At 36.2% G+C, this 19,886-nt stretch overlaps 2 protein-coding genes across 3 annotated transcripts in view; one reads left to right on the top strand and one right to left on the bottom strand.

The window, feature by feature from the left end:
- Positions 1 to 16,908, bottom strand: part of LOC106871104 (endoplasmic reticulum lectin 1) — a 38,429-nt gene extending 21,521 nt beyond the window's left edge. The window contains exons 1-3 of one of the 2 annotated variants that reach the window (XM_089360588.1): positions 16,574 to 16,908; positions 4,829 to 4,924; positions 2,186 to 2,266 (exon numbers count right to left, since the gene is read on the bottom strand). In XM_089360588.1, coding sequence (XP_089216714.1) covers positions 2,186 to 2,266; positions 4,829 to 4,924; positions 16,574 to 16,708 — 312 coding nt within the window. In that variant the 5' untranslated portion in view covers positions 16,709 to 16,908. Of the gene's footprint in view, positions 1 to 2,185; positions 2,267 to 4,828; positions 4,925 to 16,334; positions 16,422 to 16,573 lie in introns of those variants that run through there. The other variant, XM_089360589.1, reaches the window with a different exon arrangement.
- A 186-nt stretch (positions 16,909 to 17,094) lies between these two features.
- Positions 17,095 to 19,886, top strand: part of LOC106871102 (Golgi-pH regulating cation channel) — a 65,542-nt gene continuing 62,750 nt past the window's right edge. The window contains exon 1 of the mRNA XM_052971629.2: positions 17,095 to 17,264. Within this exon, the coding sequence (XP_052827589.1) occupies positions 17,154 to 17,264 (111 nt within the window). The 5' untranslated portion in view covers positions 17,095 to 17,153. The remainder of the gene's footprint in view (positions 17,265 to 19,886) is intronic.

The raw sequence follows: 19,886 nt of genomic DNA, 5'->3' as shown, positions 1-19,886 counted from the left end.
TATGCCCATACCTTCCTATCCATTTTTTTTCTTTTTTTGACAACTATTGACTTAAAGATATTGAAACAACATCAACAGCATAAACCTGATCAGCTTCATATGGCCTACAAAGAACATTTCCACAGCCATAGCAAAAGCTCGAGTAATAGTTCATCTAGAGAAAAGAGTCATGTAATGTTTCAGTCAGTTTAGATCCAGTCCCTGAGCTTGACAAAATGCTTAGCAGAATTTATGTTCTGAGTTCAAATTCTGCTGAGGCTGACTTTGCCTTTTGTCCTTTCAGGGTCAGTGAAATAAGTACCAGTCTTTGTGCTTATAGTAGAAAGAATTCTCCTCCTAATTATTATTATTGAAGGTGGTGAGCTGGCAGAATCATTAGCATGTCAGACAAAAGGCTTAGCAGTATTTCTCTCAGCTTTACATTCTGAGTTCAAATTCCACTAAAGTTGACTTTACCATTCAACCTTTCAGGGTCGATGAAATGAGTACCAGTTGTACGCTGGGGTTGATGTAATCAACTTACTCCATCCCTTACAATTGCTGGCCTTCTGACAAAATTTGAAATTATTATTATTATTATTATTATTATTATTATTATTATTATCATCATCATTATTATAACAGAATTATTAGAACATTGGCAAGCTGGCAGAATCGTTAGCATGCTGGGCGAAATGCTTAGTGGTATTTCATCTGCCGCTACGTTCTGAGTTCGAATTCCACCAAAGTCGACTTTGCCTTTCATCCTTTCGGGGTCGATTAAATAAGTACCAGTTACGCACTGGGGTCGATATAATCGACTTAATCCATTTGTTTGTCTCCTCTGTGTGTAGCCCCTTGTGGGCAGTAAAGAAATAAGAATTATTAAAACATTGAACAAAATGCCTTGAAGTATGTTTGATCTATTTGCATTCTGAGCACTAGAGTCAATATAATCAACTTCTCCACCCCTCACAATTGCTGGCCTTGTGCCAAAATTTGAAATAATTGTTATTATTATCAAAACAGCAAGCTGGCAGAATTGTTAGCATACTGGACAAAACGCTTAGCAGTATTTTCCCCTGTCTTTACATTCTGGGTTCAAATTCTGCCAAGGTTGACTTTGCTTTTCATTTTTTCAGGGTCGATAAAATAAGTACCAGTTCAACACTGAGATTGATGTAATCAACTTACCCCATCTCCTAAAATTGCTAGCTTTCAGTCAAAGTGTGAAACCACTGTTGTCATTATTGTTATTATTATTATTGCGTATATATGAGGACAGCTACATAAAGAAGTGCTGATCTCTAATTGTGGAGGGAACCTGTGGAAGAAGAGACCCAGGAAGATGTCAGATGAGGTGGTGAAATATGATCATTGGATGTTAAGTCTCACATAGATGATGGCAAGTGACCGAGACTGTTGACGATTTGCAGTACTTGAGAAAACACATCAAGCTTAATGAAATTGTAGTCATGGCCAGTGCCGGTGGGATGTAAAAGGCACCTGTGCCAGTGACATGTTACAGGCATCCAGTACACTCTGTGGAGTGGGTGGCATTAGGAAGGACATCCAGCTATAGAAATCAAGCCAAAACAAACTGGAACTTGGTGTAGCTTTGCAGCTTACTATTTCCAGTCAAACTATCTAACCTATGCCAACATGGAAAATGGATGCTAAATGATGATGATGATGATGATGATGATTAAGCTGAGTGAACCATTAGCACACACGGCAAAATGCTTCGTGGCATTTTATCCATCTTTATGTTTTGAGTTCAAATTTCATTGAGGTCTACTTCATCTTTCATCCTTTTGGGAGTTAATAAGATAAGTACCAGTTGAGCACCGGGGGGAGGGGGGTCAATGTAATCAACTTACCCACTCCCCGAAATTGCTAGCCTTGTGCCAAAACTTGAAACCATTATTATTATTATTATTATTATTATTATTATTATTATTATTATTCTTGAGGGCAAAAAATGCCTTGTGGTATTCCTGTATATAATGGGAAGTGTGCAACAGCCCGTTTCATCTTAAACTCATGGTGCCCAGTAATTCACTAACAAGTGAATATCATACTCATTTACAAGGAATTTCACAAAAAGAATGTCAAACTGCATTTTTTTTTTTTTTTTTTGGTATCACAGAAAAGATATTTTCTCACACTACAAGCCTTATAATATGAAAAATCATGGTCAAATTACCCGATATGAACATATTTTTTTATCGAACATTTTCTGCATGAGTTCTTCTGATGATTCCAGCATTTGGTCTTTTTCGGAAATCTGAGAAACAAAATAATTATCAAATAAATCAAAAACCACAACAAAAAACTGAATTAAATGTTATCCAACTGGTTCACAATAATATTTACGAACCAAGAGAGCCTTTATATGATCAGTTGATCTAATAGAAATAGCAGCTAAATCTCTCAAATAACCATAAAAAAAAAGATAGGACACATTGGATAATCTACTCTTCAAAAATCAGATACAGCAATCAAAGTTGGAATGTCTTAGATCATGGACCTGCTCAGTCAGATTAGGCTAACCAATAACAAACTTTCTTAGGCTAACCAATAACAAATGTTCTAATTTCATGAGTAAGAATCAATAAAAGCATTGAATCATTTAGGGAAAATTTGTATTTACTGTCACATCTAACTCATACCAACATAGAAAGACAAGTGATAAAATACACAATCATATCAGACAATAGAGATTATTTTTCTAACATTTACAAAAAAGCACCTCTTAAAAGGCTTTTTTTAAAACTTTCCACGGGGTAATAAGCAAAACTGGGCACCAAACAATTAATCCATTAATCGTTAAGTAACGAAGTTAACGTTTTCATTAACAAATTAACTTTTAAGTTAACTTTGGAAATAATTATCAGATTAATTAACTTCTGTTACATTTAACTTCCATTAACTCAAGTCAACTTGAGTTAACTTCCGTTAACTTCAATTCAATTGAAGTTAACAGATTTTATAGTTTTGGCACTTTTTAAAGGTGTTTTTAGGTGGTTTTAGAGCAAAAACTGATTTTTTGTTTTTTTTCTATAATAAAATTAACCTTAACGGTTTATTGATAACTTCTGTAACATTAGGAAATAAACTCATTAATGGTTATCGAAGTTAACTTTTTTAGTTAACAGCTTAACAGTTAATGAAGTTAACTTTTTGATTAACGGTGCCCACCTTTGGTAAAAAGCTTCAGGACTTGTTTGCTCTCTATGACCATGATGTAAGGAGCTCCATAAGTTTTGTACTTCATTTACACTTATAACTATAACAAAAGCAGAAGTCATCCATATTTATTTGTGGTATATTGCTGTGGTGTTCCTTATAAATGACATAGAAACACAGGCTGAATGCTTGACTTTGGATTCTGTGGAATTAAACAGATACAAATAAAGCAACAGATGAGAGTGTGTTTCACTTGGATAACTTTCTTTATGATGTTCTGGTACCTAATTCTCACAGCTAGGTGAACAAGATACATAGAATATTGTATTAAATAACAACTATGATTTAGAAAGCTACAGCATTAGACTTGGGAAAAAGTTAAATATATGAAAACATTATACTTTTATCTAAAAGCTTTTAATAATCTGAATGATTTTTGAACGAAAAAACTCTTTGTCCAAGAGTGATGAGAATGCTTCTGCTAAGAACCCAAACATGTCAGGAGAATGAGTCTGGATTCTTGTCAGCTTGAAGACTGTGTGAAGTGATAAGACTGTGTGTTGTTGAAGTGTGAAGAATGTGGAGTTGTAAATTGCACTGCATGGAGTATGTCTCAGAGTTTTGTCAGTAGATAGGATAAGGGTTATGCGTTTACAAAGAGAGAATGAGGAAAAAGTTGTGTAGTACAGAAAGGATGAGGTAGTGATGGTGGCTAGATTAGCCAATGAATTTTATTCAAGTGTTAGCTGATGGTAACAACATTAACTTCTTTGATCTGCAAGTACCTGGCATTTTGAATGTTACATTAGCATCATGATTCAGCATTTTCACATGTGAATAAAAAAATAAAACCTTTCACACATGTACTATATTAGACAAAAAGACGTAGGTAAATGCTGGAGTCAGAAAAACATAGTTATTATGAGAGCCACACAGGATTGTGGATTACAGAAGCTATTTTCATTAGACAACATAAACAAGCCAACAATAACTGACTAAAATAGAAGGAAACCTGATGGCTAATCTAAACCTTCCACCAGTCCTATGCAACACAAATTTTACCCCACTTTCTCCTCACAAACATATGGCTCTTCCTGTACCTACTCACAATAGATTCCCAGCCAGAGAACTCCGAGACTTGTCCCATGTACCACAATTTAACAACCACACCTTCTTCACAGTTCAATAACATGTAGTCTTAACACCTCCATAGAAACTTTAAACTGCATTCTCCTATTCTCTTCACTCCTTGGAAAATGGATATTTTTAACCAAAATACCAGAATATTAAATACCCTTAAGATAAAATCTTAGTAATTTTTAAAATTCATATTTAATCTTCTCCAAGTGCTTTGCTATGGCTTTCTAAATCACAATTTTTCTTTTTAATATTCCACTATGTTTCAAGTAAACAACACTTTTCTAAAAATATAGCATCTTACTCAAACTTTTAGAGACAGTATGGAACATTAGAAGCATTTACTAGGACACTAGTACAAGATGCATGATAAGAAATCTATGAAGACTACAGAATAAAGATGTCAACTGGCATTGTAACGTAAGAACTCTGAGTAGATTTACAGAGAGTGCATCGAACACAGGAGCAAAATCAATAGTGATAAATGTGTTGTTAGAAGATGTAAAGAATACAGAATACAGACACCGTTTTCAATAAGCCTTTCTTCTGGTAGAATACAATGGTATTTTTCCTTATTGTTTGTCATCACCGTTACTAGACGTGAACTTGGGAAGTCGAGCTGCAAAGAAAATAAATGACAATAATGAAAATAAATAACAAATATTCAGTTATATGCTTTAAGCCAATAACTCTAATACTGACATTGGAAAGTGTCATACATTTACCTTAGAATCTTCCCTACCCTACAACTTTCATTAAGCATAATCAAAAGCCAGACATAGCTGTGTGGTTAAGAAGTTCACTTCAGAAGCACATGATTAGGGGTTCAGTCCTGCTGCATGTACATCATTTGCTGGCATTCTATACTATAGCTGCAGGTTACCCCATATCTTGTGAGTGAAATTAACAAAAACTGGATAAGCCTATCATATATCTATGTATGTGTTTATGTGAAATTGTGTATTTCTGTGAGTAAGTTCATGTTTTCCTTCATCTTCACATGTGTGTTTGTTGACTACAAACAACCATATAAGCAGAATTCGTTGCTTGCAGTCAACCACAAGGGGCACATCCAGGCTTTTTGACATGCTCTGCAATCTTTGTAAACAAAAGTCTTGTTCAAATGGTGCTGTTTGTTTCCAGCTCACTGCATAACTGTATCTAGGCTGTTCGTTGTTTGATAGACTGGAGAATTGATACCTTGCTTGGAAATAGATGTGGCTGATGACAGGAAAGGCAACTACTCCAGCATACACTTCTCTGACCGGTGCAAACATGAAAAATGGATGTTAAAATGATGGAGATGTCTCCATAGAAACAAATGACAGATGAACATATGCCAGCCTACACACCAATGAATCAAAGGCCTATGTCCCATTACCAGTGCTGCTCTTAACTCTCTGCTTAGAGATAAATAGTCACCATGTAATAATATAAAACACTCAAAAAATGGAATAAGCTATGTTGTGAAGCAGGTAAGTCAAACATTTTGGGCAGAACTCTTTATCAGAGTGGTACAGTCCACTGTTATGTGTAGTAAGTTCTTGTATTATCAACACATGTTTATTCAGCTTCCAGCCCTGAGCTCAAACTCACCTATGGCTCATAAATTATTGTTCCTAGTCTGTCTGTCAGGGCTCTCCCAAGAATTACTTCATGGTGATGAAGTCTTCAGAAATATTCAACACCCCAATAGTTTAAAGGACATTACTTTGATAAAAAAAACCATTTAGTGTGTGTTTAATCCTTTCCATGGTTGATTGAAAGATTCTAAAAATGACATCATTGTTATCATTTCTCCATTCTCGATAAAAAAAAAAATTAATTAATCGTGCTTAAACAAAAGAAATCAATATTTTAGGCTCCAATAATATGGCCTAAATATATTAGAGTATCTGATCCAGTGCAGCATAAGTGCATATTCAAATCCTGCAGTGGTTGACTTTGCATTCCTCTGCTCTTAGATCAATAAAACCAGAGTTACTTAACCATAGGTATCAATATTGTACATTATGTTGCTCCCTGTAAAGCAGTGAACAACATAATGTAAAACTTGGCTTCTGTGAATCATATGTTGTTTTGTTTTTTTCCATCAACATCTACATTAAATGCCTATATCTTACTGCAAGTCAAAGAGCATACAAAAACACTGTATAACTGAAAAGAATTTTGTTGCTTGAATAGAAAAAAGTGGGAGCATTATTTTGACACAAAAAATTGCTATATTCATTTATTCTTTTACTGGTTTAAGTCATTGGACTGCAGCCATAGTAGAGCATTGCTTTCAAGTGTTTAGTTAATTATGTTCTGTCTGCTATGTATTTTACTAAACCTTATTAATAGAGTCTCTAAGTTATGGGTCATAAATATAACAATATAAGCAACAACACTATTTTTTAGACCAGTGCAAACATAACTCTTTCTCTCTCTCTCTCACTCACACACACACACGCAAGATTTTTGTCCCCATTGTAGAAATAACAATTAATCTAGCTGGTCTAGAATAATATAACAGTGCAGGTTAAAACCTGTGAGATAGCTACTCAATCTTAAGAGGGTGGTATCTCCAGTTTGACAAAAGAAATTTGTCCTTGTGCATGCATTTGCTAAACATTTTGGAATTGAGTAGTGTGGTGGAATTCTTTGGATCTCAAAAGAATGTGTAATATTTCAGCTACACTTAACTTACATTTATATAGGGTGTAAATTTCTCCATGATTCTCCACTTGATTGTATGGGGTGTGCAGTTGATCTTCAGAACCCATACATGGCTAGCCAACTTAGTGGCTTTATCTTTATCAATGTATCAAAAAGAAGACTATAAGTAGCTCTTTTTTTAATTGTGTATATTAAATGATAGTTACCTCTTACTAGACAGAGTACTTCTTTGTTGATCCTTCCTATAATGGAACACTAAAATATATATGTATGTACATATATATATGTATGAGTATGTGCTTATGTGTGTATGTATATATAAGTGTGTGTGTGTGTATGTATATATAAACACACATACATGTGTGTGTGTGTATGTATGTGTGTAGGCGCAGGCATAGCTAGGTGCAGGTGTGATTGTGTGGTAAGAAACTTGCTTCCCAACTACATGGTTCTGGGTTCAGTCTCACTGCATGGCACCTGGGGTGAGTGTCTTCTACTGTAGCCTTGAGCTGACCAAAGCCTTGTGAGTGGATTTGGTAGATGGAAACTGAAAGAAGCTTGTCATATGTGTGTGTGTGTGTATGTTCCCCCCCACCATTGCTTGACAACCAATGTTGGTGTGTTAACATCCCCATAACTTAGTGGTTCGGCAAAAGTGATCGATAGAATAAGTACTAGGCTTACAAAGAAGAAGTTCTGGGGTTGAATTGTTCGACAAAAGGCAGTGCTCCAACATGGCCACAGTCAAATGACTGAAACATAGCCATAGTCAAATGACTGAAACAAGTAAAAGAATATATATATATACATATATATATATATATATATATATACATAAATATATACATATATATATATACATATATAGATATATACATACATACATACATATATATAAAACACACACACATATACAAGTGTTAAGACAATAACCATCAAAAAGGACAACACAAGAAAAATGCTTGACAAGTATGTTATAGTTTATTGCTTCAATGGGGAGAGAGAAAGAATGCTTTAATGTTTTGGATCTTGCTTGTCAACAGTGTATATATGTCGGGTAAGATACATAGATGGCAATTTTCATTTCATGGGCTTTCAATTGCATACACTGAGTTTTTCAACCTGACAACTATTTGCAGCTTAAGTAAATGTGTAATTCATTGATTCCTATACACCAGAAGCAACAGATGTTGTTTAGGTAAGGGTCTATGAGTACCCATCAATGGCAAGGCCTAAAAAAGGCTCAAATATATCTGGCATCCTTATTATTCACTGCTTGAATGATATTTTTGTCTGCCTCTAGTATGTGATATGTTTTCAACACAGCACGTCTCTCAGAGATGTTATCTCAGATGAAAATCGAAGAATCTTGCTTAACAATATATGCTAAGTACGATACATAGATGACTACTTTGATTTAATATGCATTCAGTCACATCCACTAAGTTTATATATATGCACATATACACATAATAAGAAGTAAAAGGAGTTAATAAATCCCTTTTAATCACTAATGAAGGATGCAATTTTCTTCATTCTTATTCTTGTTATAGATCATACACACATACATATATATATATATGGGAGAATTTACGAAAAAAACAACAAACGAAGACAGGTGGTGTAAACAACAAATGAATGTATTAGTTTAACGCTCGGGAATAGAGAAATGCTTTGACGTTTCGAGCCTACGCACTTCAACTGAAAGGAACACACACACACACACACACACACACATATATATATCATCATCATCATCATCATCGTTTAACGTCCGCTTTCCATGCTAGCATGGGTTGGACGATTTGACTGAGGACTGGTGAAACCGGATGGCAACACCAGGCTCCAATCTAATTTGGCAGAGTTTCTACAGCTGGATGCCCTTCCTAACGCCAACCACTCTGAGAGTGTAGTGGGTGCTTTTACGTGTCACCCACACGAAAACGGCCACGCTCGAAATGGTGTCTTTTATGTGCCACCCGCACAAGCCAGTCCAGGGGCACTGGCAACGATCTCACTCGAAAATCCTACGGGAGCCAGTCAGGCGGTACTGGCAATGGCCACGCTCAAAATGGTGCATCTCATGTGCCACCCGCACAAGAGCCAGTCCAGGGGCACTGGCAACGATCTTACTTGGCTTGCCGGGTCTTCTCACGCACAGCACATTTCCAAAGGTCTCGGTCAGTAGTCATCGCCTCGGTGAGGCCCAATGTACGAAGGTCTTGCCTCACCACCTCAGCCCAGGTCTTCCTGGGCCTACCTCTTCCACGGGTTCCCTCAACTGTTAGGGTGTGGCACTTTTTCACGCAGCTATCCTCATCCATTCTCACCACATGTCCATACCAGCGCAATCGTCTCTCTTGCACACCACAACTGATGCTTCTAATGTTCAGCTTTTCTCTCAAGATACTTACACTCTGACGGGTATTCACATTGACATTACACATCCAACGGAGCATACTGGCTTCATTCCTTGCGAGCTTACGTATGTCCTCAGCAGTTACAGCCCATGTTTCACTGCCATGTAGCATGGCTGTTCGTACGCATGCATCATACAGTCTGCCTTTTACTCTGAGTGAGAGTCCCTTTGTCGCCAGCAGGGGTAAGAGCTCTCTAAACTTTGCCCAGGCTATTCTTATTCTAGCAGCTACACTTTCAGCGCACCCACCCCCACTACTAACTTGGTCGCCCAGATAGCGGAAGCTATCGACTACCTCTAGTTTTTCACCCTGGAATGAGATAGAAGTTGTTTCCTGTTTGTTTACAGTCTTTATTGCACCTGAACATCTGCCACAAACAAAAACTAACTTGCTAGTTAACCTGCCTTTGATGTTGCTGCACCTCTTATGTGTCCATAGCTTGCACCGGGTACATCTTATAGAGTTACTACCTACTCCTTTTCTACATACTGAGCAGGGCCATCTACCTGAAGGGGTTTGTGTTTTATCTACCTTCCTACTTATTAGGATTTTGGTTTTAGCTGGGTTGACTCTAAGGCCCTTTAATTCTAGACCTTGCTTCCACACCTGAAACTTCTCCTCTAGTTCTGATAGTGACTCCGCAATTAGGGCAAGGTCATCAGCATAGAGGAGCTCCCAGGGGCAACCTGTCTTGAACTCCTCTGTGATTGCCTGGAGGACTATGATAAATAAGAGGGGGCTGAGGACGGAACCTTGGTGGACCCCTACCTCTACCCGGAATTCATTGCTGTACTCATTTCCAACCCTCACCTTACTGGCAGCATCTCTGTACATGGCTCGCACAGCTCTCACTAACCATTCTTCTATCCCAAGTTTCCTCATTGACCACCAGATAAGGGATCGGGGGACCCTGTCAAAGGCTTTCTCCATGTCAACGAAAGCCAGGTACAGAGGTTTATCCTTAGCTAGGTATTTCTCCTGCAGCTGTCTCACTAGAAATAAGGCATCAGTAGTGCTTTTACCTGGCACGAACCCAAACTGCATCTCATCTAAATTGATTCGCTCCCTAATTAGTTGGGCTATGACCCTCTCTGTAACTTTCATAACCTGATCTAACAGCTTGATGCCTCTGTAATTATTTGTATCTAAAGCGTCACCTTTACCTTTGTAGCAGTTGACTATGATGCTGCTACACCAGTCATTGGGTATGACTCCTTCGTGTATCACCTGGTTCGTAATACGGGTAACTAGGCTATAGCCAACACTGCCAGATATTTTGAGCATCTCTGCAGTGATTCCTGATGGGCCGGGGGCTTTCCCGGTCTTCATACTCTTAATTGCTTTATCTACCCCGGTACTATCAACTCGGATAGCTGGTCCCTCTATTGGGTCGACATACAGCAGGCTCTCTTCCTCCCATTCATTCTCTTTATTAAGCAATCTATCGTAGTGGCATCTCCAGACCTCTTTCTTTGCATCCTCATTTAGTGCAAGCGTACCATCATCCATGCGAACACATTTCTCTCCTATAACATCACTATTCTCTCTCCTACACTGTCTTGCAACACGAAATACCTCGAGTCTTTGGTCCTCACGGCGCAGAACATTGGCAAATCTTTTCTTATCTGCTTCCCCTCTGGCTAAATAAACCTGTCGCCTAGCCTCCCTTCTGGCACATTGGTACAATTCCCTGCTACCACCGTTCTTCCAGTCATATATATATATATATATATATAGTGTATATATAAGACTACCCATGACCCACTGGGAAACTCTGAGTTTCCCAGCAACGGAATTTTGTTTTGTGGGTTTTTCTTTTTCTTTTCCAGGATATTTTGCATGCTTCCAACAAATGTGACATCGAAATCACGTGTAAACAGCTCCTTTCACCTTCATTGATGATTTGCTGGAGCTTAGTGTCATAAGCAAATATTTTCACTTTGCAGTGATTAACGACGCTGGAAAGTTCGTTCATGTAGATTATAAAGAGGAGCAGGTCCGAGACAGTCCCCTGAGGGACATCACTGGTGACTTTTGCTGGGCTTGAGTGGACTCCATCGACCACAACATGTCGTGTTCTATTCACCAGGAAATACTCAACCCAGTGTAGAAGTTTTCCAACATTTGCCAATTTTAAGAGTAAGATATTATGGTCAACCCTGTTGAATGCTTTACTGAAGTCAGGATATATGACATCAGAGTTCGAACCTGTTCCCAAGGCTTTAAGTATATCTTCAATGTGGTGTAAGAGCTGTGTTAGACAGTCCGTGCCACAAGGAAAGCCATGCTGATTTGCTTTTAGGAGTTTGTGGATCTCCAGGAAGCCAGCTATCCTTGATCTTGCCACTCTTTCAAATACTTCAATGATGTGGGAGGTGAGTGAGATTGGGTGATAGTTGACTGTGAGGGATCTGTTTCCCTGTTTGAAAACATGGATGACAGACTGGGTTAGGAGCTGTTTTGGTATATAACTTGAGTCTAAAGAATTTCTCCAGAGGTTGGTCAGAGGGACTGCAAGTTGGTGTCTACATTCCCTCAAGAGACTAGCGGGGAATCTATCAGGGCCTACAGCAGAATAGTATTTGACCTCATTTATTGCTGCTATGATGTCTGAGGAAGTGAAGGTTATGTCCGAGATTTTATGTTGGGAATCAACTTCATTCGCTTCTCTTACATCAACATCAGTGGGATCACTAAAGACAGAGCAGTACTGTTTCTGCAGTATTTCTGCCATTTCTTTAGCATCGTGTTGGGGGAAAGCCGTTATCATCAATCAATGGCCCAATGGGTGAGACAGCGGTTCTATGCTTATTTGCATAATAGAACACTTTGGGGTTCTGTTTGATGTTTCTGATTACCCACTGTTCCTCTGCAGCTCTTTGATTTTCAATGGAGGTTTTCATAGATATACATACACACATATATATGCATATATACATGTATATATATATATATATATATATATATATATATATATATATATATATATACATATATATATACATATATATATACATCATCATCATCATCGTTTAACGTCCGCTTTCCATGCTAGCATGGGTTGGACGATTTGACTGAGGACTGGTGAAACCGGATGGCAACACCAGGCTCCAATCTAATTTGGTAGAGTTTTTACAGCTGGATGCCCTTCCTAATGCCAACCACTCATGTATATATACATATACATACATACACACACATATATATATATATACACACACACACACACACATATATATATATAAAAGAAATGAATTATAAATAAAACAAGTTATAAATAAAAGGTTGACCTGATTGCTGAGGTTTTAAAATTGAAATTAATAAATATGTTAGAGTTTAATTTTAACTGAAGTTGAAGTTTCTAAAGAAAACATTACAGTAAACTAAGCTGTAGAGGATTAGAGAAATCTTGCAGAGTAATTCACTGAGAAAACTTCATGCTGCATTTCAGATTGCAGAGTAATGTTATACCAAAACAATTATAATGAAGGTGACATCATCAACGTCAACAACATCAATATCAATATGAATAATACTAATAAAATAATAAGATAATCTTCCAAAATAATCACAGAAATAACAATACAAATAATCACAGGGTAATAAGGAAACAACTATAATAGGGTAATGGTTCCAATACTGGATGAAAGTAAATAAATAAGGTTAAAATTTTATTTTATTTTGTTTTTCCTCTTTTATTCTTTTAATCTCCCAATCTTCCCCCACCTTCTCCATACAATAGCAATTCCTCAAATGCTCTGCTTGTAATTTTGAGAAAAGGCTCTGACAGAAGTAGCATTAATTTTCTGAGGTCATTTTACTTCAGTTGATCAAAAGACCAATTGAATAAATGCATCTGTAATGTACCTATAATGATCTACTGGAAACAGTTGTAAGCCAAATTTGCTCCAATAAAAGAATTATATGTAATGACCATTATTTTAACTTGTTTCTTATATATCACTCAGTAAAAACCAGTCTATCTGGAGCCCATCCGAAAGTTACAATATAGAATTGTGGTGAACCATAACTTGGAACCCTACCAAAGATTACTTGGAGTTTTTCACTAATCTAACCAGTATTGTTAGCCTGGTGTGCCGACAGAGATTTTATGAAGTATGTTGCCCAGAGTGATAATCCCTCACTATTTGCTATACATACATATACATACATATACATATATATATATATATATATATATATATATATATATATATATATATATATAAAATCATCATCATCATTATTTAGCATCTGCTTTCCATGCTGACACAGGTATGACAGTTTGATTGAAACTGGTAAGCTGTAGGGCTACACCAGGTTTCAATCTGATTTAGCATTGTTTCTATGGCTGGATGCCCTTCCTAATGCCAACCACTCCCAGAGTGTAATGGGTGTTTTACATGCCAGTTACATGACACCAGCATCGGCCATGACTATGATTTTACTTCACTTCATGGGTCTTTTCAAATGTGGCATATCACTAAAGGTATTGGTCACTTGTCATTGAATGGTGCTTTTTACGTGCCACTGGTATGGGTACCAGTTATGCTACACGAACATCGGCCACAACTACAATTTCACTTAGCTTGACAGGTCTTCTCAAGCATGGCATATCGCCAAAGGTCTTGGTCACTTGTCAATGCCACTGTGAGGCCCAACATTTGAAGATCATGCTTTACCACCTCATCCCATGACTTCCTGGGTCTACCCCTTCCACAGGTTCCCTCCACAGTTTGAGATTGGCACTTCTTTACACAGCTGTCCTCATCCATATGTATCACATGACCATACCAATGCAGTTGTCTCTCTTGTACAACATATTGATACCTATTATGCTCAACTTTTCTCTCAAGATTCTTATACTCTATTGTACATGCACACTGACATTGCACATCCAGTGAAGCATGTTAGCTTCATTTCTTTCAAGCCTACACATGTCCTCAGTAGTCACAGCCCACGTTTCACTGCTGTGTAGCATGACTGTTTGCACACAGGCATCATACAATGTCTTTCTCTCTGAGGAAGAGGCCCTTAGTTACCAACAGAGGTAAGAGCTCTCTGAACTTTGCTCAGCCTATTCTTATTCTAGCAGCTATGCTCTCAGAGCATCCACCTCCACTACTGACTTGGTCATCTAGATAATGGAAGCTATTAACTACTTCTAGCTTTCCACCCCACCTGCCTGACATTTGATGGAGTCTATTTTCTCTACATTTTTTAGTGTTTATTGTACCTGTGCACCTTCCATGCACAAAAACTATTTTCCCTGTTAACCTTCCTGTGATATTGCTGCAACTCTTACATTGGGGACATCTTATGGAATTTCTCCCTACACCTTTTCTACAGATCATGTAGGGCCATCTACCTACAATATATATATATATATATATATATAGCTTGATAAGTGCTAATGCATGAAACTTTTGGACTTTGAGTTACTCTATTGATTCTTCTAAATATTAATAAAAATAAATAAACATACGGTCACCAGTAAAATTTCACACGTGTATATATATATATATATATATATATATGTACACACACACACATACAACGGGCTTCTTTCGGTTTCTGTATACCAAATCCACTCACAAGGCTTTGGTCAGCCCAAGACTATAGTAGAAGACACTTGTCCAAGGTGCTACACGGTGGGACTGGACCCAGAACTATGTGATTAGGAAGTAAGCTTCCTATCACAGAGCCATGCCTGCACCGGAATATATTTGTAGCATTTATCTTTTTTCTTTGCTAATTTTTTTTTATGTTGAAAATGAAGTCTCATATTATATGTATCCTTTATAATTACTTGTAGAACTTGACACAGGTACATTGATTCATTGACCAATAGAGACTGTAATACAAATCATTGGTAAATGTTATCCAGTACTTCTGCTAACTGTCAACTGAATTTATAATTCTCTAGCCTTACTACATATAGTGTGACAATTTCCAAGTAAAGTATTTCAGGCATGTTTTGTAGGAGATGAATGTTTTCACTCTGTATAGATTTAAACAGTCTTTTTTCTTAGTCCATTTGTATAGTTTTGACATGCACAAATAATACAGTCCCACTATATTTCCTATGTCATATACGTTTTTGTAGCCATTTTACTAGCTTGAAGTAAAACTTAATTCTCTGTCTGTCTGTCTCTCTCTCTGTGCATGTGCATTCAATGAGGCTATAGACATTGAATGAATAAGATTAGGTGCTATGACTTCTGGGAATGTTATCTGCAACAGATGAGAAGTGGGTATCTGAAAATGATCAAAGGACAGACGAAAATTGTGGTGTAGGATGAAATAACATTTTATGCTTTTTTTTAAAGAATTTAAAACTGAAGCTGATAGCTTAGTTTCAATAATAAAAACAGCATCGTCTACGTGTATTGAGTAATCCTTTCTCATTCATCTCCCATTAAACAACATATCTATCTATCTATCTATCTCTCTCTCTCTCTCTCTCTATATATATATATATATATATAACATTTTTAATACTTAACTTGGCTCTAACAGTTATTCCAACAACATTTTATAATCATCTTTTATCTCGTCGGGTCATTTCTTTACATTCCTTATCAAGGTAGAAGAGGTCCTTATGGTGTTTATTAACGTATCAAATCAAGTAACTTAAAAGTATTTGTTAATTGCAACATTGCTATTAGTTTACATACTCCTAAAAGAGAAAAATATCCATAACAACATTAAAAACTTCCAAAGTAGACATATATAATTCCAGGTCTCCTTATTTACTTCTAGGAAATTAACACAAAAGAATTTCTTGCAAGAAACTAAAATATAGTGTTTTCTTAAGTGATTCTACGAAGTAAGGTTCGGAACACAAATGTATTTAATAGTATTTAACATAATTTATAGAGAAACTGCTGAGCGTGTTTATACGAAGCCCAGTCAACGACAAAGTTTAGATTTTTTGCTGTAACCATTTACCTTGTCATACCTTGGAAATTTATAGTCTTGAGAAACGGAATGAACGTTACAATATCTCATTTGTTCTCAGTTATAAATGTAAGGAATCGAACCTAGAGAAAAGAAAGCAGAATTAAATGAAAGTTCCTATATTCCATGTTTCGGGATGGTAGCCTCATCGATCGACTTTTTAATTTTATACCTGAAGCATCAAATTGCAAACAGACAACTGTTATACTCTCAGAGAGGAATCCACTTACCTTTTCTATGGGCAGCGGTCCAGCCCAGTTAATGAGAAAGAGTTCATTGTCCATGAACGGACTGAAGTTAGCTAGAATGGACACCACAAATGACAAAAGAAGGAAAACAAACGCTTCACATAGGAAACTCATCATTGATAATTTTGAGGGTTACTTCCCTCACTTTCCGAATATCTGAAACCAAACAGAAGCAAGCGAAAATTGCAAAGGGGTTGGAAAGAGACTGTAGTCGAGGAAATACTCAGCCGTAAAGGTAATAGCTTGCTAGCAATAACTGATCACGTAAGCAGCCGATCGATTGCCAACCAGCCGACATTGATTATTAACTCCGCACCAAATCATGACTTACATACTGGCTGTATATCGTAGAATTAACATGATTCGTCAGCAAAAACTCTCATATTAAGTAGTGCTATAATAATTAAAATTTTTATTTATTTATAATATAATAAATGTGACTATTCTATCGCTCTCTTTTTTCTTTATTTATTTCTTTTTATTCTCACTGACACGTTGTTAGTGTGGGGCTGGGTAATATTTATTACGAGACTACATCATGTTTTGACGTTGCGTCAGGAGGATGTTAACAATGAACAATTTTTATAGCATTTATATTTTCTTCTTTATTTGCGTTCTTCATCTTACAACATGTTTACCAGAACAAGGGATCAAAGTCATCAAAGCCACACAGGTAACTGTATTTATCATTGTATGCTAATCATTGTTAGTTGTTTACATTGGTATCTAGCTTTGTGCGACGCTGTCTTGACTATGAACTAATCAGTTAACGCTTTCGTTAACATACCTTTAATGAGCGGCATTGTACAAAAAACTTGGTAATATATACTTATATCCACAAATGGGAAGTGTATAAATGCGAAGTTGTATTAGTTGTAACTCTGATTTTCTCGTTTAACTACCATTTGCATCGTTGGAGAGAGACAAGCCTTACTATTCTGTAATGGCTTACTCACATGTCACTCTTCCTAACACACCCTTTAGCCTAGCTTTCTCCAGCCAGTTAAATTTTATTTCTTTTTTACTGCTGGAGAGCTCATAGTCTCTATTGTAATAATGTGTAATATGTCTTTTCCATTATCAAAAAGCTTTTAAAGTCAATATTCTCCAATTTTTATGAATACCATTTTCGAATTGTTCTGCAGTGTTCAACGAGACAAACTCATTTGTTAACTAATGTAGTCGCTTGTTTGTATTCCGTGTGGTAACAGTTATTTTCTAAATAACTTAAGTGAATGACTTCACTTTAATATCTAGTTGAATTCTACAATTCTCTGCTTATCGAGGTTGATTTTGTTTGTCAGTATTTTAATAGACATTTCCTACAACTCAACTCTTCCTTCTGTGAAGTATTGAAGGCAAACAAAGCTATTTGTAATCTGGCCTCACACGGTAGTTATATTTTGCAATCAGTTTGGTGACTTTGATGTAAACATTATTTACAAGAAAATGATCTTTGGTGAATTCTCGTGCCTCAAATAGTGTCCTAAACTTCAAGATAGAGTCTCATATTTTATAAATATCATTTGTATTGCTACAGGAATGCTGTTTAAGATTACCTGCTATTTCCACACAGACCGAATTATATTCGTCTTTTGTAACCTGAAGCTACTGAGTATTGTCCTGCTTTCTTGATCCTCTCTCACAAGTTAACCTGACTCGATGTGCCATTTTATTCATGGTCATGGACTGTCTCTTCTCGTACACACACTCACTCACACACACACACACTCTCTCTCTCTAGTTATCAAGTAGTACTACTAATAGATTCTTAACTTTTATTTTATTTTTTGTGTGTAAAACTACGTCTCTTATTTTTACAACTATCTCCTATATATATATATATATATATATATATATATATATATATATATATATATATATAGGTAATCTTCAAGTTTAGGGTGGTAAAAAAAGTAAATAAAAATATTCAAGGGAAATAACTGGACGACTTACCAGTATTATCCGTTTTCTTCTAGCTGTTTATAAATAAATCACACCCTAACCCTAACGTCAATCAAATCACGTGTGTGATTTATTTATAAACAGAGATGTACGGAGAATACTGGTAAGACGTTCAGTTACTTCCCTTGAATATTTTTATTTTTTTACCCCCCTAAACTTGAAGATTACTATATATCTATCTATCTATCTATATATATATATATATATATATATAGTAGACTTACTTGCAAAATAGGACGTGTGCGTTCAATAATGTAATAATACAAAGAATATATATACATGTATACACACATATATGTACATACTTACATCTACATGTGTATATACATGCATATCAGGGTACAGGACGTTAGAACAATAAACTACAGACAACGGAACGAACACATAGGAAAACGGAAAGCCACTTGGAATATCCCTTCATCAGCTGTCTCTATTCTATCTAGACGTTTCGAAGACATATATATATATATATATATATATATATATATATATATATATATAAATATATATATATATATATGTATGTGTGTGTGTGTGTGTGTGGTTTGTAGAAAACATAAATCCGGAGAAGTACACTCTAAGATAGATGTAGAGAAGTTTATATAAAATATATGGAATAGGCAATATATATATATATATATATATTTACGCACTTTGCTTATTCCATTCAAAGATAAATAAATTAGTAAGACCTTACTCATCTAGGTACCCCCCCACACACACACATTCTAATATGAATTTTTTTTTATGAGTATAAAATCTGAAGATTTAGAGAAAAATCAGGTGAGCTCTGATTAAGATATTTAAGGTGTTATGTCTGATTTGTCTGTTATTTCTAGTAGTGTTTGTTTATGGAATTTTAAAAGAGAAACGGTTCCAACAAAAAGCTGAAATCTATTCTCTATGCAGTACTCTGTAAACTTACTACCAGATTATGTTACGGATTTATGTTACAGATTATGTTATAAGTCTATACATATCAATTGTTTATACGTTCTGAGTTCGGATCTCGCGGACGCCATCGATGCCTTTCATTCTTCCAGAATCGATCAATTCAGGTACTGAGTTCGATATGATGATCTACTGCCCCTCTCCCCAAATATCTGGCGTTGCGCCTATGTAATAAATAAGTTTTATGATGGGTGGGTAGCCGAAATGTTAGAGTGCCGGACAACATTCTTTGTAGTATTTCGCTACAGTTCTTTACGTTCCGACTTCAAATTCCTCCAAAGTCAACTTTGCCTTTCATCCTTCCTGGGTCGATAAAATTCTACTGAAGGTACAATCGTCTGTTTCTCAATATAGAGGGCCTGTGCCGATATAAGTAACC

The sequence above is a fragment of the Octopus bimaculoides genome, chromosome 11 (genome assembly GCF_046866305.1).
Source record: "Octopus bimaculoides isolate indiv1 chromosome 11, ASM4686630v1, whole genome shotgun sequence".
In the NCBI taxonomy this organism is placed as follows: domain Eukaryota; kingdom Metazoa; phylum Mollusca; class Cephalopoda; order Octopoda; family Octopodidae; genus Octopus; species Octopus bimaculoides.
Note: the sequence above shows the minus strand (reverse complement) of the source record. Positions and strands in the feature narration are given on the sequence as shown.